At 48.6% G+C, this 23093-nt stretch overlaps 1 protein-coding gene across 2 annotated transcripts in view; it reads left to right on the plus strand.

Annotated features, from left to right (window-relative positions):
• Positions 1–23088, plus strand: part of LOC135808173 (DNA ligase 4-like) — a 52467-nt gene extending 29379 nt beyond the window's left edge. The window contains exons 19-29 of one of the 2 annotated variants that reach the window (XM_065321325.1): positions 3140–3219; positions 8207–8312; positions 8804–8959; positions 9839–9928; positions 14057–14145; positions 15289–15337; positions 16118–16279; positions 17577–17671; positions 19386–19428; positions 21456–21565; positions 22401–23088. In XM_065321325.1, the coding sequence (XP_065177397.1) occupies positions 3140–3219; positions 8207–8312; positions 8804–8959; positions 9839–9928; positions 14057–14145; positions 15289–15337; positions 16118–16279; positions 17577–17671; positions 19386–19428; positions 21456–21565; positions 22401–22542 (1122 nt within the window). In that variant the 3' untranslated portion in view covers positions 22543–23088. The remainder of the gene's footprint in view (positions 1–3139; positions 3220–8206; positions 8313–8803; positions 8960–9838; positions 9929–14056; positions 14146–15288; positions 15338–16117; positions 16280–17576; positions 17672–19385; positions 19429–21455; positions 21566–22400) is intronic. The other variant, XM_065321326.1, reaches the window with a different exon arrangement.
• The last annotated feature ends 5 nt before the right edge of the window (positions 23089–23093 follow it).

Genomic DNA, 23093 nt, shown 5'->3' on the forward strand with positions numbered 1-23093 from the left:
TAGTCTCAGGGCCTGCTCTAGACATTCAACCCAGCCCGGTCAGAGTGTACCTGGCGCATGCAGGCCAGCCGGGTCAAGCCGGGTCAGATCATCCGGCAGAAAAACAACCAAAAAGCCTGCTCAAAACGCAGGAAAACAGAAAGGCGAATTTATTACCGGAAATCGGAAATTTTAGAGAACAAGGCGAACTATCAAAGTCCGCAAACGTAGAAGGTAAACGACATTACGTGAAGAATGCAAAGCAGTTCCATTGGATTCTGATTTAATTAACAATTTGAAAAAAGGTAATTCTGTTTCAGGGCATAGCTTAAGGATTTCATTTGGCTCGGACAAATGTCCTTCCGTTTTGAAATCTGTCCGGACATGCCCGGACATTTTCCACAACACATTTTCAGGGTGTTTCTTCTTCTTTTTTTTTAGTAGTACTGAAGTATATTCACAATGACTCATTATGTCACTTTGTGGACATGGATCTTCCCATCATCGCAATGGGAGTCACAATACAGGGCAACGTATACTTCATCCTCGATGTTGCCAGTGTCTGTACTGCCATCTGTCTGCACGCTGAAGAAGTTGGACTTCTTCAGATTCGAGGACAGCTGCCTCTTCAGGGACTCAGCGATATAATCCGCAAAGGTCGCACAAGCAAATTGGTTCTTTCGACCTGTACCGAGGTTCACACCATGACGCTCCTCGAGTTGACAGAACGATTCGAATTTTGCGAACGCGGTATGCTCCTTGCAGAGAAGGCAAGTCAGTTCGAATTTGCGTCGTGCAATAGCGGCAGCACCATCGTCCATCTTGCACAGTGCCTTCGCAATTGGAGCGAATTCGAGGGCATTTCGAGCGGGACACTCTTGCCTGCGGAAAAGATTCATTGCTCGTTTATGCATCTCCGTTCCAGCATGATCCTTGAACGCTGATGTTCTCAGGTTCTTGGATCCGGTCATGAAAGCCTCGCTGAAGTTTTTACAACTGCGGACTCTGTCTACAAACTTGATGCACACGGAACACTTCAAACATTCTGCTAACAGCCGATCGTTCTTCTGCCGGTCATAAATCAGCCAGGCGGAAGTAGTCAGCTCTGCATCATTGTCCGATATCCATTTATCGCAAGTAGCGGCCTTCACACCACAGACTTTTTTGCCCGGCGGCAAGTCCTCTGAATCTCCCTTTCGCTTTCCAGAAGACATTCTAAAAGACTATCTGCATTCCTGGTCGGTGAAAGAGTGAAAAAATAAAAGATGACATCTTCCTCTCAAGAGCGAACAACTGCACTGCAGTTCAACCCATCGATTCAAGTGCGAAGTCGACACCATGTACCAAAGGTCGAAAGTGTGAATTGACTGTAGCAACCGCGTTGCTACAGGCGGATCAAGTAAAATATGGTGAAGTCTACGCCTGAGGCTACGGTGTAGACGTGTTAGTTGTACGATATGCCAGTCGCATTTGGCACGAAGCTCCGAAGAAAGCCCCACTCTGCATAAAAAGGTCGAAAGGTCGCTGCTCTTTTTTTCCTTTTTTGACCGGACACTATGTCCGGTGAAATTGAAAACGTCCGGTCAGTGGCCGAAAATGGCCGGAAAATGTCCGATGTCCGGCCGTTAATCTATGCCCTGCTGTTTTCTAATTAGTGCTAGTAGCAGGACGAACATGTTCACATAATATGGGGGGTGCCTGCAGAACCTTGTGGAGTGGCTGCTTGCTGCCACTGGATCACCTGCATGGCCAAGCCGACTGGCATCTGCTGCACCATCTGCTGAAAGGCTTTAGCAGACTGGAGAACTGGTGGAGTTGCAACTGCTGCTGCTGCTGCTGGCGCTGCTGTTGCTGTCAACCACGCATCGCGACCAAATCCACCACCGCTCGTCTTCCTTTGGAAATGCGTCTTGCACAAAGCGCATGACATGGATAGACTGGCATGGTCGTAGTCCAGCCAGGGTCGACCTTTCTTCCAAGAGTCTTGGAAAGCGTGAGTCCTTTTTCTCTTCGCTGCGGGCTCCATCGTTCAAATCATCAGTCGGCTGAAAACTTGCAACTGTGTCAAAAGCTATAGCCAAAGGTACGCTTTTGATTGCCTGCCCCATCGACTTTGAATGTCCTGACTTCCTGCTCGCCGCTGGCCAGATCGCGCTCGAACCAGTTGATCCCAGTTGACCCTAGCCGAGTTTCTGTCGCTTGTAGACTGTAGTGTAGTGTGTACGATTGCGCTAGATTTGCAACAGATGGGGTCCGCGAGTCGTAAAATACCGGTATTTTAGGAATCCATTGTCAGTTTGAGACATTTTTCAGCCGGGTCAAACTGGACCCGGTGTTATCTGTTCAGCCAGGTCGTGCAGTTCCCCAGCCGGGCGCATGACCCGGCTGACCCGGCTCTCCAGCAGGCCCTGAGTCTGATTGCCCCCCTCCCCCCCCCCCCCCCCCCGCTGATACCTCCCTTCCTTCCTTCCTTCGCCCACTGCCACGATTGGCTATGTGTCCCCAAACGGAGCGACTTGAAGGAGTGCTGTCTTCGGGACGCGGCATGAGGCCCTGAGAGTCCGGCGGGACGTGAACGGCTGATACACACACACACACACACACACACACACACACACACACACACACACACACACACACACACACACACACACACACACACACACATCTGGTCCTGGTCCTGGTATACACTGCCATGTAGGTACACACACACACACATACACACACAGGTGGTCTTTGAAGCAAGGGTTTCCTCAAGTATACACACTAGGCATGTCAAATTCAAGTTATCTTGTTGTTTAGGTGTTGCGGGGAGAGGCCATCGGGATGCCCGGTAACCTGCTGGTCTCGTCCATGTTGAGAATGATGTCCAGTACATGTACATAGCCCTTGCATGACTTACCTAGCCGCTTCTTCCAGTCATACACTATGCTATGCTATGGTCTATGCTCTGTGCTGTCACCACAGATGGTAGGGAAAAGATGGTATACTGCTTTTTCCAGGCTGAACTACAATGTAGTCGATGCCTAGAGCTGCAGTCGTGAATCAACATTCTGCTGCATGTGTGCTGGTATGCGTGTGGCTGTATATGTGCATGTGTGCTGGTATGCGTGTGGCTGGCTGTATGTGTGTGTGTGTGTGCTATGTGTGCTGTTGGTAGATGAAGCCGGATGTGTACATTGAACCCAGCAAGTCTAAGATTGTGCAGGTCAAGGCAGCCGAAATCATCACTTCTGACAAGTATGTGTCCACGGTAGTGATAGAGTCATATCTATGTCTTACTGTACTACTACTGTACTTACTGAAGCTTTAGTAATACACATGAATGATAGTCATTCAGTGTTACCAACTGCTTCTACCTGGAAAGCGTGCAACCAGATCTCATTTTGCGGAATATTTTGCTCTGTTGCGTACTCCAACCATTTTTTTTCGTATCCCCTCATCCAAATGTTCCACATTTTTTTCGGTCTTTTTCGTTCGAGTTTTTGATGAATTGCCGCAAGGGCAGAATGATTTCCAGCATAACCTATTCGTAATACTTATTATAAGGTCACCTAGCATGCGTAGCAAATGATTACAACTGTGATGGGGTAAAATCATAACAAAGTGTAAGCACTTTGTAGGTTACCAGCATTGCCACATACCAGTACATGGATTGGTAATCTTCTAAGCAAAGGTAGACTGTCAACTGTTATAAGAATGGACCGGTGAAAGTGTCAACATAGATACAATCAGTCAATGTCAGTGACTGAGGTTGACAAGTCACAACAGACATGCAATGATCTCACTCAGTCACTGCAGGACGTATTGGAAACCAAATACCATGATGGGGATTCATGCGTCTGACGAAGCAGCTGGAGTGCCTCTATTCTTCTCTGCTGTGCACTTCTTGGCGTTGGTGCGGAGTGGCTCGGGGAACACAGTTTGCTCACAACACTTTGCGTTCTTGTTCAGGTGGCACGAGATCAGAGCTGACAACGTTGATGTTGACAGCTGTGACCTGAAGTCGGTCTGGATGCGACGGACGAGACTGAACACACGCTCGCTATCTGCATTAGAAACTGGAATCGCCAGTAGCTGCAATGCCACGCTGGAGAGACCTGAGTACTTGAACTCACCCATTGGCGACTTCATCGAGCGTACCCCCAACCAAAAGCTCAGGGCACCAGACTTTTCGGCTACCACACGAGCCGCAAGCGCTGCCACATCATCATCAACACGAAGCTCCCGGAACTCTTGTTGCACCTTGGCGAGATGAAGTGGTACAGCAGTGTGCTCTCCAAGGGATTGGACATCTTGTAGAGACATCTTCTGTACTTTGGCGGGGTCAAGCATCTTCAGGAGTTCCAGTGCTTTTGACTTGAACTGAAAGGCCTTCAGCATCTTCTTGATGAATGCCTGGTAGAACTGGACGACATGTCGGTAGAATGTTGATGCTATGTCCTCGCCTTCGTTGTCGTCCAGGTGAAGCAGCAAAGCAGGCGCTGTCACCCACAAACAAGTCCTCCTGTGGCAGTTGATTGGCGGCTGTTGTGTAGTCCACCTTGGTCAGGTCTGCTGCATTGGCAGTGATTTGATCAGGCCGGATGAAGTAGCCGAGGACGGTCTTGAGGAGTCGATTCACTTCACCTTGCAGACTGTGGACGGTGGCAGTTGATGATGACTGAAACATCATGTTCACAGCATCGATAGTCTCCATGACAGAGCTCAGGAAGGTGAGGATGAGCTTGGTTAGCGATGCCTGTAGATGTGTGTTGATGGACTTGACCTTCCCCGTCTTCTCGACATCAGGGTGGCTGGCGAAATACGACGACAATGCTTGCCACATGTCCAACGTTCTCTTGAGGGAACGACCCATGGACAGCCACCGAGTCTCGCAATGGGATAAGATGTCCTTGAACTGTGTCTCACAGAATGCTGCATACTCCTTGAGCGACACGATTCGTTTGACACTGTAGCGGAAGTGGTAGTAGATGTCCACGAGCAGGTCATCCACCTTGAAAGGCAGGCTTTTCACAGCAGACTTAACGCAAAGGTTGAGGACATGGCACGCACAGTGGATGTCTATGACCTTGGGCTGCTCAGCTCTCAACTTGGCGATAACGCCATTCCGCTCACCCTTCATCACATTGCACGTGTCTGAGGTAAAGCTTACCATGCGATCAAACTCCAAGCGATGGTGTGCAAGGGTGGCCTTCAGGGCCTTGAAGATGCCATCAGCTGTAAAATCGGTCACTCCAACAGTCTCCAAGTGCCTGGTGACTACCTTCCCCTCAGCATCATCAAAGAGCCGCAGCAGAACCGTAAGCAGCTTCTCATCTGCCCCTCTTTCATTAGACTCATTACACAAGTTGAATGATGTTGTCTTGGCTATCTGGACAACTTGTTCACGATAGTGCGGTTCCAGTGCGTCCGTGATGATAGCAGCTGTTTTCGTCCTCTTACACTGGTACTGAGCCGCGATCTTTGAATCAGGGAAGATAGTCGTCACTAAGTCGGATAGGTGATCCGCCGCCAAGAATGGCAGGTTGTGCTGAGCTATGAAGTTTGACACGGCAATCTCAGCAGTAATTACTTTCGTCGCCAAGCTGTCTCGAACAACCGGGCCAAACGATTCCAAACTGGTATTGCCAGCTACTACTCGAGCATTCTTTTTAGTGTTGAAACGAGCGTATCTATAACAAACGAGCGATCAGTTCCACTAACGAGCAAGCTATCGAGCGAGCTAACGAGTTTCATTGATGTGGCAAATATGATTATTTTTTTGAATATTTTTTTTTAAGTATTAGTTCGATTTTTTTCAGCTGGTTCAATTATCACCGCCGGCATTTGGGGTTGCTGCTGCTTCACTTCGGACTGCTGTTTGGTGTCGAGATGTCTTTTCAGCGCCGTCGTCGATTAGCCTTTGTAAGAATAGACCGTTTTGCAAAGATTGCAAGTAGCCCTGGTCTTCGCTGCATCGCGGGAGAAAACTTCCAAACGACTGAGCGTAACTTTCACTCGAATGGAGAGGTGACCGAAGCATATCCTGCGACAGGTCAGCAGATGCGGAACAAGACATCAGTAGAGTCCACCAAAGCTGCAACGACAACTGAAACAACTCAAGTGTCGTGCAGACATACAGTCACCTGTAACTGCGAGTGATTTTCACTTTGCGCGGGACTGGCCTCTCGATCGACCAGGGAGTCGTAAAATAGTTTACGACTCCCCGGTCGACATGTACTGCCATGTGTACGGAGTACGGTGTACGGTGTTCGTTAGTGCAAACGAGCTGGCCGCACAAACGAGCCGAGTTTCTGGCGAGCGAGCTAACGAGTATCCGGTGAGATCGTTTCAACACTAATTCTTTTTGTGGGTTTGATTATCCACGTGCCTGGTGACATCGTTGAATCCACCATGGGAGACGCTAAAATCGATGTTGCAGTATTTACAGAAAGCAAAGTGAATGCCCTTCTTCTTTCTCGCAGCAATTCCAGGTGGCAACACCCTGACCCATGTCGCCTTGAATTGGGCAAGGGACCTTCGTTTCTTCTTCGCCCCCACAAGCGGCCGAGGGTCAGAAGCAGAATCCGGGTCAGAATCCGCCATAGTCACTATAATTATGATAATCGTCAAATGAAATCCAACATTGAAAGTGAAGTGAACCGCTCAACTGATGTCAACAGTTGTGAAAATCGACCTGCGCACCACGAGGAAACGAAACAAAATATAATCATGGAAATGTCAAACGTGTATCAGGGATTGCGCCGTCGATCGACGCGTCCCAGATCTGATAAAGTCGCGGCGCACTCTGGAGAGTTACGTAGATCCAGGGACCAGATTCTACTCTGTATACTACCGAATCTGCCGTTCTTGGTGCTACCGATTTTTTTGCATTTTCCGGGAGAATCTGGATCATTTCCGTGCTGCGGACAAATGGCTGTATTTCCGTAAAAATACGGACAAACACGGGCGGTTGGTAACACTGATTACCATATCCTGGGGTGTGGGGAGGGGGGGGGGGAGGGGGGAAACAGACAGACAGACAGACAGACACAGACACACAGAGAGACACACAGAGAGAGAGACAAAGAAGAGAGAGAGAGAGAGAGAGAGAGAGAGAGAGAGAGAGAGAGAGAGAGAGAGAGAGAGAGAGAGAGAGAGAGAGAGAGAGAGAGAGAGAGAAGAGAGAGAGAGAGAGGAGAGAGAGAGAGAGAGGGGGGGAGAGGGGAGAGGGGGAGAGGGGGAGAGGGAGAGAGGGAGAGAGGGAGAGAGAGGAGAGGGAGGGAGAGGGAGGGAGAGGGAGAGAGAGGGAGAGAGAGGGAGAGAGAGGGGAGAGGGGAGAGAGAGAGAGAGAGAGGGAGAGAGAGGGAAGAGAGGGAAGAGAGAGAGAGAGAGAGAGAGAGAGAGACAGACAGACAGACAGACACAGAGAGACAGACACAGAGAGACAGACACAGAGAGACAGACACAGAGAGACAGACACAGAGAGACAGACAGACACAGAGAGACAGACACAGAGAGACAGACACAGAGAGACAGACACAGAGAGAGAGAGACAGACAAACAGACACAGAGAGACAGAACAGAGAGACAGACACAGAGAGACAGACACAGAGAGACAGACACAGAGAGACAGACACAGAGAGACAGACACAGAGAGACAGACACACAGAGAGAGACACACAGAGAGAGACACAGAGAGAGAGACACAGAGAGAGAGACACAGAGAGAGAGAGACACAGAGAGAGAGAGACACGAGAGAGACACAGAGAGAGAGACACAGAGAGAGAGACAGACACAGAGAGAGACAGACACAGAGAGAGACAGACACAGAGAGAGACAGACACACAGAGAGACAGACAGACAGAGAGACAGACAGAGAGACAGACAGACAGAGAGACAGACAGACAGAGAGACAGACAGACAGAGAGACAGACAGACAGAGAGACAGACAGACAGACAGAGGGAGAGACAGAGAGAGAGAGAGAGAGAGAGAGAGAGAGAGAGAGAGAGAGAGAGAGAGAGAGAGAGAGAGAGAGAGAGAGAGAGAGAGAGAGAGAGAGAGAGAGAGAGAGAGAGACAGAAAGAGACAGAGAGAGATAGAGAGAGAGAGACAGAAAGAGACAGAGAGAGACAGGGAGATACAGAGAGAGACAGAGAGAGATGGAGATGGAGAAAGAAAGAAAGAAAGACAGAGGGAAAGTGTGTGCGTGTATATCTGCGATGTCGTGTTTCTCCTGTGTAGATTTCGCACCGGCTGTACTCTGCGATTCCCACGGATGGATAAGATACGCGATGATAAGGAGTGGCATGAATGCATGACTGTAGATGAGCTGCAGGCATTGAAACAGGTAAGACATGTCTATACAAGTGCCAATACCAGTATTTATATACCAGTATTTGTCATTTCTCAAGTGTGTTGTGTAGAGTCCTCATGTTACCTTGCTGCTGGGGTATCTTCCCACATCTCTACCCTACTCTCTACTCTCATCTCTTCTCTCATCTCTACTCTCATCTCTACTTTCATATCTACTCTCATCTCTACTCTCAACTCTACTCTCATCTTTACTCTCATCTTTACTCTGCTGATATGACCAGTAACTACATGTACATGACTACAAACTAACAGCTAAACAGCTTCACATCTCCTGTATGCTGCATGTCTAGAAGCTGAATTGAGCAGTGCAGTGTGTTTTAGAGTGTACTCCTCAGCCTGCTTTGGCCCTGCTGTGCTCTTCAGCCTGCACTGGCCCTGCTGTGCTCCTCAGCCTGCTTTGGCCCTGCTCTGCTGACCTTTGAAACGTTTTGTTTGTGTTTTCTCGGATGATGTTCTGTTTGCTAGTCTGGCAGTGGTCGTCTTGTGTCTCGCCACATCGACAGTGGGGATGAGATTGATGACGAGTCTCCCAAGAAGAAGAAGCGTGCAGTGGTACGCGTGGAGAGACCGCGCACCGTTGCCATGCATTTCCAAGGAATCAATGTCGGAGATGTCACAGCTGTAAGTCTGTGTGTATTTTTGCTGTTACGCATCCTATGTCCTATGTCCTATATCCCATGTCTTCTTTTCTTTCCCCCTCTGCAGCGGATGCAGCTAGTGAGTAGTGTGCTGAAATTCTCTTTGCCTCGTCCTGTTTAGGTTGTTGCCTCTTGTAATTTGTCATTTGCATTGTTTTAGCTACTGCCATGGCTGGCTATCACCCCCTACCTCCATAGTGGCCTCTATTCCCTGGCCACGGGAAGGTGAAATATATAAATAAATAAAATGTGACACAGTAGAGCTTAGTAGTGCACAACACTCTTACCTTGAGCACAGTAAAACTAACCTGTAACTAGCCTGTTCTATTGTGTCTTTCCTCTATTGTATTTTAAATTGAGTTATGCACACCGTGCATGGCGGGTGGGCTTGGCTCCACGTACTTGCATACTCCACACTGTACGTGAATCCGTGATTTTTGCTCACTCCGCATTGGAAATCTACTTTGTTGAAGCCATGTAGAGGATGTTACTAAGTGATCCTCTTACTCATGAAGTACTCATTGCGATACTTGCAGTATTGGACCCAGTCAGAACACACGTAATGGTGAGTTGTGTCGTTGCATTGCTTTGCTGTTTTGTTATTTGACATGTTGCTATTTTTCTGCCTCTTTCTCTGCTTATCTGCCCGTCCTCTCTCTCTCTCTCTCTCTCTCTCTCTCTCTCTCTCTCTCTCTCTCTCTCTCTCTCTCTCTCTCTCTCTCTCTCTCTCTCTCTCTCTCTCTCTCTCTCTCTCTCTCTCTCTCTCTCTCTCTCTCTCTCTCTCTCTCTCTCTCTCTCTCTCTCTCTCTCTCTCTCTCTCTCTCTCTCTCTCTTCTCTCTCTTCCCTTCTCTTCTCTCCCAGGTATCAAAAATGTTTGCTGGTCTGGAATTCTACGTTGTCAATGGCCCCGCTGACTTTTCTAAAGCTGACGTTGAACGTGAAATTGCTGCAGTAAGTACTCTGCATGGCTGCACAGTTTGTACCCACTATGCATGCTGTACATGAATGTACTGGTGGACTTAGAAGCGTGAGCGTGTAGCATATTCGTTGAGCAAGGCTCGAGGTCTGTTTTCATAACTAAGGGCCGGGTTCCACTGCTGCTCCGCGGCACTTGGCTGCATGTAGCGGAGCAGCGTGGTTCCCCTGACACTCGCCATTCGCGGTACCGCGATCATGGTCCACACTTTTTGATGGCATTTCACCTGCCTGCGTGAAATCAAAAAAATCCTCGTGTTCTGGCCTGCGCAACGAATTAAAATTTGAAGTTCAAAATTCTGGTGTACAAAACAATGCAAAGTACGGGAAACAGGTCGAGCCACGACAGCGGCTCGCAGTTTTTGGTCAAGAATCGTAACGAAAGCTCGCGGTGAGCCGTGGCCTCGCTGCTCCAGCTCGAGCCGCGGTCACTATGGTAATGATGACGTTTCAAGCCGCGAAAGACGAGCAGCGGAGCAGCGGAGCCGCAGTGGAACCCGGCCCTAAGGAAGCAGGAAAGACCAGGACAGTGTCCCTACAGCACACTATGTGCATGATGTATGTGTAGAGCTCGTGTATGAATAACTGTGAGGCTCACTGTTGAACTTTGGTTGCCCAGACTAGTACTTACTGTACTTACTTACTTGTACTTCTCTCCAGACTAGTACACACACGCACGCGCACACACACACACACACACACACACACACACACACACACACACACACACGCGCGCGCGCATGCATGCACGCACGCGCACGCACGCACACGCACGCACGCACACACACACACACACACACACACACACATTAACTACAACACACAGCAACTTGCGGTACGGAGAGTGCCGGCCAGCAGAGTGAGAGGCTACGGAAAGAAATACGTAGACACTGCCGGAGCAGAATGTTGGCGGAGCCAAGTATCTACGAGAGAGGATTCAGGGTCGGCCGGGTAGACACTGCCGGAGCAGAATGTTGGCGGAGCCAAGTATCTACAAGAGTCTGCGTCCGAGGGACGGCGACCGAGGCCCTGAGTAGCCGGAAATGAGCGTGGCCAACACCCTGTTTATTCACTTTATCAAAGTAAATTAGTGATGAGAAATGGGAGGTGGGAGGGTGAAACACTACGAGTAAGCAAGAATGATTGTCGCACAGAACGGATCGAAATATATAGCAGAGCAAACTCTAGCAAGACATGCAACGATGCATGCCACCCACGTTGAGCGCTACAAGCAAACGCCATCATAACGCCGCCACACGCTTTCCACATCGGAGGCGAGCAACACGCATGAACGCCACACGCTTTCCACATCGGAGGCGAGCGTTCAATGTCACGTAGAGAGATGCATTCAATATCATGCAGAGTGCCAAGCCGCACAGAGACCATAGCCAGCAGACCATAGCCAGCAGCAAAGCATGAGCATGCAGTAACAGCACTATTAAACATAGCAGCATAGATTGAGTGGTAGCACAAAGCTGCGTGCACCCATTAATCTGCATTATCACCATAATGCTACACACACACACACACACACACACACACACACACACACACACACACACACACACACACACACACACACACACACACTACTACTATGTACAACTGCCACAAAATGGCCACGTCGCTCCCAGAAGCGGGAGACAACAGCGAGAAAAAAGAAACAAGGAGAATAATTGAGGTGAAAGGGGACCGTTCTACACATAGCTAGTGTTTCTGTCTTCGGTGGCGGGTGAGGTCCTGCGGGCGGGAGAATCGTTCGTTACATAGGCTGCATTGAATGGGCAGATTAGTCCTCTGGTCCTTTCGCAGTCGTTTGCCTCGAGTACAATTATGGCGGTTAAAACCAGCCTGACTCTTCATGCAGCGATCACAGATCGAGCAATGGTGCTGGCAGCATCCAAATTCAGGCTGCATCTCGTTGAAACAGCTGGTATTCCGTCCGATGTCTGACGCTCCACACAACGATGAACTGCAAAACCGCCAGCGCTTTGAAACCAGCGGTCACAAACTCCACAGTGACGGGCCCCAGGCTGCTGGGCAACAGGTAAGGACCGTACAGCTGAGCACTTGTGACGGTGAATCCCACGAGCAGTGAATGATCGGTTGCAAACCTTGCAGGTGACTTTGTTGTTGTTACACTCCACGAGATCATCCGGAGTCTTTGCAATTGCCTCGCGCCATGCTGGGCGATCCTGAGCCAAAGTGAGCCAATTCACTATGCCACCGAAACGAAGATCACGTGCGACGAGGTCTTTCCATCGCAGTCGTGGCCCACAGGCTGGGCGTGGATCTGAGAAGAAGCTAAACAGTATCAGCTTCGGAAGCCGGTTATCTGGCATTCTGGCGACATGCCCAAGCCACTGCAGACGGCGGTGTCTGACGGTATCAGATGGCAGTGCCATATCACCCCAGCGTCTTCGCAGCTCCTGGTTGTTGACATGCTGCAGCTGTTGATCGAGCCGGGATACACCCAGAATGAACCTGAGGGAGCGGTGGTGGAAGTTGTTGATGGCAACCATGTCTCTCTTCAGCGGAGTCCAGCACTCACAGGCATAGAGCAATGTGGACAGAACGCAAACATCGTAAAGATGGCGCTTGGTGGCGATGGAAAGGTTTCGGTCAAGAAAGACACGGCGCATAAGGTCGAAAGCTGCCGCTGCCTTACCGAGTCTTCTGGCCACATCTGCAGATGAGCGGGTGTCAGCAGTTATCACAGAGCCAAGATACACAAAGGATTTGACACTTTCGATCTCCTCCGGACCAACAAAGAGCGGAAGGCGGTCAGCACATGATAAATTTGCACCAACGGCCATGAACTTGGTCTTCGCTGTACTCAGAGTCAAGCCGAAGGAAGAAGCAATGCTGCTGAACAGCTCCAAAGCCAGTTGAGCTGACTCACGGGATGGTGCAAGTAGTGCTGCATCATCTGCAAACTCCAGGTCGTTGACCGATGTCGTGCCAGTTTGACGGGTTCGCTTGGGAAATAGATTGCCACTTCCATGGATTGAAGATATCAGGGACACACCGTTAACACCAGCTGCTGCTATAGCTGAACGCCATGCTTCCAGCACAAGACCAAAGTACAGGTTAAACAACAGTGGGGCCATAACGCACCCTTGCCGCAAACCATTCTCAACCGAGATGTTCCCAGACACATCACCATCAACCCGAACAGCAGCCTGCATGCCTGAATGGAAGCCGTCAATCAGCTGGATGAGTGACCCAGGCACACCATACACCTCAAGGGCCAGCAACAGTGCAGCGCGCGGTACCGAGTCGTACGCCTTGCGGAGATCGATGAAAACGAGAAAGGCCTTACAGCGGTGCTCGAATGCCTTCTCGACTACCTGTCGCACGCAAAAGATGGCATCTGTGCAGGATCGCCCGCGCCGAAAACCACATTGGCTTTCAGGGAGATGTGCCTCAGCAAGAGGTTGCAGCCGGTCCTGAATAACACGTGCGAGAAGCTTCCCGACGACGTCCAATAAGGCTATTCCCCTCCAGTTGTCACACTTACTCAAGTCACCTTTTTTTGGAATAGGGACGAGCACAGCATCTTTCCACTCCTGAGGCACAGATGACGCTGACCAGCATGTGGAGAAGAGTGCATCCAGGTGTGGCCGAAGAACAGTAAAGCCGTGCTTCAACAGCTCCGCAACGATGAGAGACGAACCAGCCGACTTGCCGTTGGCCAGATGATGCACACACACACACACACACACACACACACACACACACACACACACGCATGCACATACACACATACACAGACACACACACACACGCGCGTGCGCTTGCACACACACACACGCATACACACACTTAGCTAGTGCTGGGACAGAAATTTAGTGGTGACAGATAAAGGAGAGAAGGTGTGAAACTGTCTTTATTCTCCAGTCTATCCTTCCGTGCATCTACCTGTATACTTATGTACAGTGCTGGCAACTGAAATCCGACTCCCTGGGCGGCGCGCTGCACCGCCCAGGGAGTCGGATTTCAGTTGCCAGCACTGTGTTTGCTGCCACTGCATGTGGTCATGTTCCTGTCTGTGTGCATGATCATATCTGTGTATGTGTACATGTGTGCTGTGTTATGTTGTAGCATGGTGGAAAACTGGTGCAGAGTCCAACGGACAAGACATTCTGTGTGCTGGCAGACCGGATAGTGGCCAGAGTACGGAGTGTGATCAGGTATGTGTTCAGCCACTACATGTGACGAGTATTGCAGCTCGTGTACTTTGTTTGTGGTGTAAATGCGTGTGTATTTGTTGGGGAAATGTGTGTATGTGTGTGGGGGGGGGGGGGGGAGGGAGGGTGCATAGCATTTTGTATGTAACAGTATGCTCTCTGTTACAGAGCCTCTGACAACTCCCTATTAGACTGACAACTCCCTATTAGACTGACAACTCCCTATTAGACTGACAACTCCCTATTAGACTGACAACTCCCTATTAGACTGACAACTCCCTATTAGACTGACAACTCCCTATTAGACTGACAACTCCCTATTAGACTGACAACTCCCTATTAGACTGACAACTCCCTATTAGACTGACAACTCCCTATTAGACTGACAACTCCCTATTAGACTGACAACTCCCTATTAGACTGACAACTCCCTATTAGACTGACAACTCCCTATTAGACAGCACTGACGATTAGGACGAACTTGCTTGGGAAGGCATTGTTCTACGGGCATCTCACATGGCCCAGTGCTATCACCCTGCTATGCTGTAATTGCACTATCAATGATTGTAGTAGAGGGTTTTAACAACATGTAGCAGTCAAGCAGTTCAGTTTGTTTGCAGACTCAGACTGAGAGTGTAGCCCGGGTACCAGCTATGATCTGCTGGCAGTTCTTTCCCTGAAACTCTAGTTTTCTTCTTGTTGACTTGCGTCAAGTGTTTTGTTTGCACTGCAAGTGTTAGTGACATGGAGTGTAGTGTTAGTGACATGGAGTGTAGTGTTAGTGACATGGAATGTAGTGTTAGTGACATGGAGTGTAGTGTTAGTGACATGGAGTGTCACTGGAATATTGCCGTGTTGGTGTGGTTACTGTTGAATGCTACGATTAGTGTCAATGATTTGTGTTTCAGTTGTCTTTCGCCTTGGTATTGCTGTGTGTGTGTGTGTGTGTGTGTGTGTGTGTGTGTGTGTGTGTGTGTGTGTGTGTGTGTGTGTGTGTGTGCGTGTGTGTGTGTGTGTGTGTGTGTGTGTGTGTGTGTGTGTGTGTGCTTGTGTGCATGTGTGCGTCCGTGGGTGTGGGTGTATCTATGTGTGCACGCGGGTGTATCTGTCTGTGTGTCTGTCTGTGTGTCTGTGTGTCCGTTACAGTATGGACACGTATGACGTGGTTCAGTTGTCATGGCTACGGGCATGTTTGGTGAGTTGTACACAGTCGGGTTTGAAGTTGGTTACCCCTCTTCGGCTTCTTTTCCCACAGTTCCAGTACATTCTCTGGTCCGACTGAGCCTACGTTATTCGTTATGTGAGGCGCCGGGTGCAGTTCTCTAGAGTCTTTTGTTCAAAACACTCCAACACCTTCCATCACAATACAGAGGCACATTACCTTTTTGTCCTTGCTTTGTTAGGTACATGGATGCAGCAAATAGGATTTTCAGTCTTTGACCACTTTGGTGGTGGGTGTGATCTACTCAGCTCCCACCATTTTGGAGCTAAATCTGTGCCTTTGATCCTTGAGGGTGGTGGTCTGCCAGCCGGCACAATCATGTTACCTTGACAAGCTAGCACATTCTCAGTGCTTTCTTGTGGAAATAAGAGTGGATCCCCGAAACATTGTTATGAATTGGTGATCTGATATATTTTTGTGTAAGGTGTTGTGTACTGTTCTAGACGCCATTGTGTTCTGTAATTATTTGTTCGCACTGTTTTGTGTTTGTTATGTGTGCGTGTGTGTGTGTGTGTGTGTGTGTGTGTGTGTGTGTATGTGTGTATGTGTGTGTGTGTGTATGTGTGTGTGTCTGTATGTGTATGTGTACATGCACATGTGTGTGTGTGTGTGTGTGTGTGTGTGTGTGTGTGTGTGTGTGTGTGTGTGTGTGTGTGTGTGTGTGCGTGTGCGTGTGCGTGTGCGTGTGCGTGTGCGTGTGCGTGTGTATGTGTGTGCGTGTATGTGTACATGCACATGTGTGTGTGTGAGCAGGATGGTAAGAAGTTACTCCCGTTCCTACCCGGTCACATGTTACACTCATCACCGTCCACAGCTAGCAAGTTTGCGGAGGAGTTTGACCAGTATGGTGATAACTTCACCGAGGATATCACCGAAGAGCAGATGCATACTGCGTTTCAAACTATTGGAGAACAGGTATGCTGCTGCTGCTGCTGGCTATTATACAGGCTTCGTTCATACTCTAAAAGCCATATATAATTATAACGAAGTGCTAACTCTAACGAGTTAACGAGGAGAAATCTGTTATTAAAATAAAAATCGTTATACAGAAATCGGTACATATACTGTCCTATTGAGCGTTGAGAATGAGTGAGAATCGTTACCTTTGGTACACGTAAACTAGTCAATTTTGGGAAATCGTTATATATGCGCCTCGTTAGAATAATGGCTTTTACAGTATTCGTGTTGTGTGTACTTCAAAGTATGAACAGTGCTAGCTATGTGGGGTTTGTTCATAGCCGTGTTGTGTGTATACCCTAGGGGGGGGGGGGGATGCAGTTGTGTCACACACCTCTTCAAGATGGAGTGGTTGCACTTTGCACTAGCTACACCATCAGCATTGTTTTTGAGAACACCCTCACGCGATGCTCAATAGCCACTGGTTCGCCACCCTGTCACGCCCTCCCTCCTAAAGCCGACACCAAGTTAATTCTATGCTTCGCTTTGGAATTTCCTTGAAAAGGCACGCGGGCGGGCGGGAAAAAAGAAAAAAGAAAAAACAGAAGAAAAAACAAAAACTCTATTCTAAGTGTACTGAGCCATGTTCTTCTACAACATATATACACTCAGATCAGTTTGTACTTTCACTTGTCAAAAACGACAAAAGTCGGCACAGCACAGCTGGCAGACTGGGCTGGAGCGATACTGCAACATATTTCATGGATGACTTCTTTGACACGAGTCGAGTGGAGTTCCTCTCCATCACAACAATCCTGGAAAAACTTGAGCAGCCCGGATGGCTTGGAAAGAATTTTCATCACTCACACTTTTTACGTACCATCGCCTAGAATGCAAGATTATCGAGAAGCTGATCTGCCATACTGGCTAGAGAAAGTTCGCCAGAACAGCCATCGATTGACTCGTTTGGGTGCCTTTTTTTCTTGGCAATGATTCGAAAACGTGCCTGCGTGGTGACGCGAAACGTAGAAATAACTTAACTTGGTGTGGCCTAATACTGATTGACTCTTGAAGTGCATGGAGTCATGATGGTCAATACGGAGAATGCATAAACAAGACGGTCATGGGTCCATCAACCTTACTGCAAACTTTCAATTCATGTCAGGACTCATTCCAGTTCCTGTGTTCATCTGTCTTATCATCTCATGCTGTGTGTGTGTGTGTGTGTTTGCTCTAATTGCTCTGGATTATTGTGTGTGTGTGTGTGTGTTTCGTTTGCTTTGTGTTCTCTGGCGCCGTTGCTACTGGTGAACAGAGGCATGATGTGGCTGTGTCACAAGATGAGATTCTGGAGATTGAGCAGCGCTATCTTGGAGAGGCCTCAAGCACTGGTCTGCTGCGCGGACTGAGGTGAACCTAGCTGCAGTGCATGTTTGAAATCTGTTCTTCACACAATGGCCTGTGGCCAAGAAGAGATCATGTTGTTGTTTATTTATTTTTAAAGGATTCTCCAAAAGCAAACGGATGCTCATCATGGAAGACTCCTACATAAATGTGGCAAGAAAATCGGGGAGTGTACTCCCTCCCCCCCCCCCCCATTTACTCGCCTGTGTTTACAAACTGTTCAACTCAAGACTCGAGACGTCATGTGTGCTAGACCCAGGACAATGTCATGACGTCATGTGTGCTAGACCCAGGACAATGTCAGGACATGTGTGCTAGACCCAGGACAATGTCAGGACATGTGTGCTAGACCCAGGACAATGTCAGGACATGCGTGCTAGACCCAGGACAATGTCAGGACATGCGTGCTAGACCCAGGACAATGTCAGGACATGTGTGCTAGACCCAGGACAATGTCAGGACATGTGTGCTAGACCCAGGACAATGTCAGGACATGCGTGCTAGACCCAGGACAATGTCAGGACATGTGTGCTAGACCCAGGACAATGTCAGGACATGTGTGCTAGACCCAGGACAATGTCAGGACATGTGTGCTAGACCCAGGACAATGTCAGGACATGTGTGCTAGACCCAGGACAATGTCAGGACATGTGTGCTAGACCCAGGACAATGTCAGGACATGTGTGCTAGACCCAGGACAATGTCAGGACATGTGTGCTAGACCCAGGACAATGTCAGGACATGTGTGCTAGACCCAGGACAATGTCAGGACATGTGTGCTAGACCCAGGACAATGTCAGGACATGTGTGCTAGACCCAGGACAATGTCAGGACATGTGTGCTAGACCCAGGACAATGTCAGGACATGTGTGCTAGACCCAGGACAATGTCAGGACATGTGTGCTAGACCCAGGACAATGTCAGGACATGCGTGCTAGACCCAGGACAATGTCAGGACATGCGTGCTAGACCCAGGACAATGTCAGGACATGTGTGCTAGACCCAGGACAATGTCAGGACATGCGTGCTAGACCCAGGACAATGTCAGGACATGCGTGCTAGACCCAGGACAATGTCAGGACATGCGTGCTAGACCCAGGACAATGTCAGGACATGTGTGCTAGACCCAGGACAATGTCAGGACATGCGTGCTAGACCCAGGACAATGTCAGGACATGCGTGCTAGACCCAGGACAATGTCAGGACATGCGTGCTAGACCCAGGACAATGTCAGGACATGCGTGCTAGACCCAGGACAATGTCAGGACATGTGTGCTAGACCCAGGACAATGTCAGGACATGTGTGCTAGACCCAGGACAATGTCAGGACATGTGTGCTAGACCCAGGACAATGTCAGGACATGTGTGCTAGACCCAGGACAATGTCAGGACATGTGTGCTAGACCCAGGACAATGTCAGGACATGTGTGCTAGACCCAGGACAATGTCAGGACATGTGTGCTAGACCCAGGACAATGTCAGGACATGTGTGCTAGACCCAGGACAATGTCAGGACATGTGTGCTAGACCCAGGACAATGCTGACTTCATTCACATACTCACTGAGTGCATAGATTCTAGTTATCTAACAGAAATACCAGTCCATGCCAGTACTTAGTTTTGTGTTGATGTTGCCCCAATCTGTGCTGGTTCTACTGTGTGAATCTATCGCCTTTCTGAATCAATGCATTATGTTGTGTTGTTGCCATGTGTGATTGTAGGTTCTACGTGGACAAATGTGCTGCTATTGGCCAGTGTGATACGGTAAGTAATGCAATGATGTGATACATTGGTGATGTACTAGTGATGTAATAGTGAGGTGATAGTGATGTAATGGTGATGTAACGGTGACGCAATGATGATGTAACAGTGATGCAATTGTGATGTCATAAGGTCTATGTAAGGAGTAAATGCTGAGGTTGCATTTGTTCGGTCATTCCCGGATGGGCATGGAATGACGTCGGTACCCATCGCGGAATCGGAATGAGCGTAGCAAACAAACGCGCTGGCATGGATTCGAGAATCTGGCAAATGTTTTGCACCACTCTGGAAACGTATTACCTGTTGTTTGCACAAATATTGAAATTGCAGCCTTGCGAAGACTACTACATTCCAGTCCTGGTAGTTGCTTCCGTAAGTTTCTGCATGTCCCTACGACAGTCATGATGATGAAGGAGCGGCCAAACACGGCGTAGATCAACGAGCGATCGTAACTAGGGTGCCTGCAGGCGGCGTTTGGCATCATGCTATACGACCTCTTATCAGTCACAGAAACGTCTCTAGCTCTCGTGTTTATTTGACAGAGACGAGGCACTGTTGTAAGAAGAAGTGAAGTGGCAGGCTCGGTGCCTCTTTGGGTCACTTTGTTCTGGCTCGCCTCCTTGTGATTCTAGAGGCCCTGCTCGACGACGATGAAGAGCGGAGGTGCGACGGCATATTTCCAGTTCATCAACGATCCCGGGCGAACACTTTCTCAGGCAGCGAAGGGTCAAAATACCACGAACAAGTTACTATGCCGTCCCCGAGGTTACAGTACCTGGACGATGTTCGCCAACATTTCTGTATCGATAATCGCGTTTGAAGTTTTGTTGTGGAGGTATGCAGCAACGATCCGCACATTTTCATTCCGCTCGGAATGAGACCTCATTCCACTTTTTCTTAGGAATCGCCAGAATCGATTCTGCCCCCTTCATTCCGCGACCGGAATCGGAATTGCACCAAACAAACGCTGTCCAGTGCATCAAACAAACGCTCCGGAATCAAAACACGGCGGAATGACTTTAGAATGGTGGCGGAATGGCACCGAACAAACGCAACCTGAGTGAGGAGCCACACTGTACTGTTATGCCCTGGTTATGCCCTGGTCATGCCCTGGTCATGCCCTGGTCATGCCCTGGTCATGCCCTGGTTATGCCCTGGTTATGCCCTGGTTATGCCCTGGTTATGCCCTGGTTACGCTCTGGTTATGCCCTGGTTATGCCCTGGTTATGCCCTGGTTATGCCCTGGTTATGCCCTGGTCATGCCCTGGTTATGCCCTGGTCATGCCCTGGCTTTGCTGCTGTTTCTAGATGGTCCTGTAGAACGGCTAATTTTGGCGCCTGTGATATTTTGGCAAGGAGCCACATGTGTGTGTGTGTGGGTGTGTGTGTGTGCGTGAGTGCGTGTGTGCGTGCGTGTGTGATCCCCGGTAGCCTAATCGGCAGGGCACTGTCCCAGAAAGACAGGGGTGCTGGGTTCGAATCCCGCTCATGGATCCTTCTATTCCAACACCTCTTTGCCATGGTGTCCATGGAAACCCATTGTGTCCATGGAAACTGAGACTAAAATACCGTGTAACTAATTCATGTGTTGAATACTGAGAATCATATGACTAGATGTACGTGTGTATGTGATGAGAAGCTGATTTGGAGCCATACTTGATAGTATACAGTAGTCATGGATCGATCGACTATAGGAGGCACATCTTTGAAAGGGCACGACTGCATACTCGGACACAGTCTGCTGAACAAACGAGCTGAACAAACGAGCTGCAGTAATATTCGAATCTGAGCAACATGTAACCACATCATAAATAAGGGCAAGGTTTTTAGCACTAAAGTGTTTCAGCTGACAAACTCTTTCCCATCACTCCTGCAAACACTGAAGTGTTTCAGCTGACAAACTCTTTCCCATCACTCCTGCAAACACTGAAGGCAGGCACTATAAGTACAATGGTATAATTTAAGTAGTTGGTTATGACCCTTTTCCATGCTGCCTTTTCTTTCCCCTGTCTTGCCATTCTCTTCGGCAGCTCTTATCCACCTCTCCACTGCGGTTGACAGAACTGGAGATCCGTTTCCATGGCGGTGCTGTCAGTGATAATGTGGACGACAATGTCAGTCATGTCGTTTGCCATGAAAGGTGAGTTGATGTAACTATGACGTCATCGTATTGATACAGTAAGTGACTATGACGTCACTTTGTTGACACATTGAGTATTTTGAAGTACGTGTTACTATGGTGTTACCTTGTTGATACAGTAACATTGTGTGGCAGGGGTGCATTTAGTAAGAATTGGAAGCCTTCTAATTGTCTGCAAACTCCAACGCAGCCACTTGCACATTTAAGAAACTTCACTTCTCAACTCCAAACTCCAAAAACGGTCTCTTTACTGCGATTCAAATTAAAATTTACATTACACCAAATTTTGGGGCCTGGTCCATCATCAGGGTAATGGGAAGTCTCTGTACGAATGCTCTCATCCATACACTACACTATTGGGGCTAGCGCATTGGACATGTTCAGGGTTATCTCACCCGTACAATACATTAGTATCACATTCTTTCCACTGATTTGGTGACTTTTAACATGAGTGTGTATAGAGCGGATCCCTTCTGCTCGTCCATTTCTGCATAGAATTTGTATGGGAATGGTCCTTGAAAGCTGATTCTCGCTTGATGCTATGCTAGAATAATTATGTATTCTGGCATGTTTTGTACCTTTCTGCTACTAGACCCATAGTTAGTGAAGTGGATGTTTATTACACCTCTCTTGCCTCGTGATATCCCCCTGTGTGTTGCCCCTGTGGCTGTTGCTGCTGCTACTGCTGCTGCTGCTGCTGGTGGTGATGCTGCTGCTGCTACTGCTGCTGCTACTGCTGCTGCTGCTGCCCCTGATGTTGATGTTTCCCTGTTGCGTGTCTTCTGAACTCGTTTTTTTTCCCGGGTCATCGTTTTTTTTTCATTGTTTGACTCAGTGACCTAAGCCGACTGGCAGGCCTGAATGAGATACGCCGTGGACGCAAGCGCAAGTTTCACTGTGTCACGTCCGACTGGGTTCAGCAATGTATCCATTCCAAGGCACTGACTGAGGAGAGACCGTTTGCCCCTTCTGCTTGATGGCTTCTACTTGATGGCGCAGATAAGGTATTTGTTTTAGAAAGTACATATTTCTATGCAAAGCCGGTATTGCCGTATGGAAAATAAGCACTTTTTCTTCACTATTATTAACATAGGTTTGGCCATCTTGTTTGTACAGAGATCCACAGTGTCCACAGTGTACAGAGTGTCCACAGTGTCCAGGGAAATGAAACGGCCGTTTTTCTATTCCTCATTTTTGGCGCTGCTGGCATCCACAGCGGATTTCTTATAGGATTTTTTCATTACCCTTCATAGTAGATCAAATCAGTAACAATTCTGGTTGCTGGCGATTCAGAAACAACATTTCACACTTTCCATTTTGAGAATTGTGCTTCCTGCTGCCCACATCCCTCCCTCCAGGTTCTATCTCATCTGATGCGTTTGATGCATTTGTTTGCCGCCAGTATTACCTTCTGATCATGCCGTAATGTGAAATTTTAGATTTTCTCCGGTAGAATTTTCCGGCTTTGTTTCTTCTCGGAAACACAGCCATCAGCAAGCAAAAAAAAAGAAGCTGAACTGTGATTGAC

Source organism: Sycon ciliatum, chromosome 2, assembly GCF_964019385.1.
Source record: "Sycon ciliatum chromosome 2, ocSycCili1.1, whole genome shotgun sequence".
NCBI classification, from domain to species: Eukaryota; Metazoa; Porifera; class Calcarea; order Leucosolenida; family Sycettidae; genus Sycon; species Sycon ciliatum.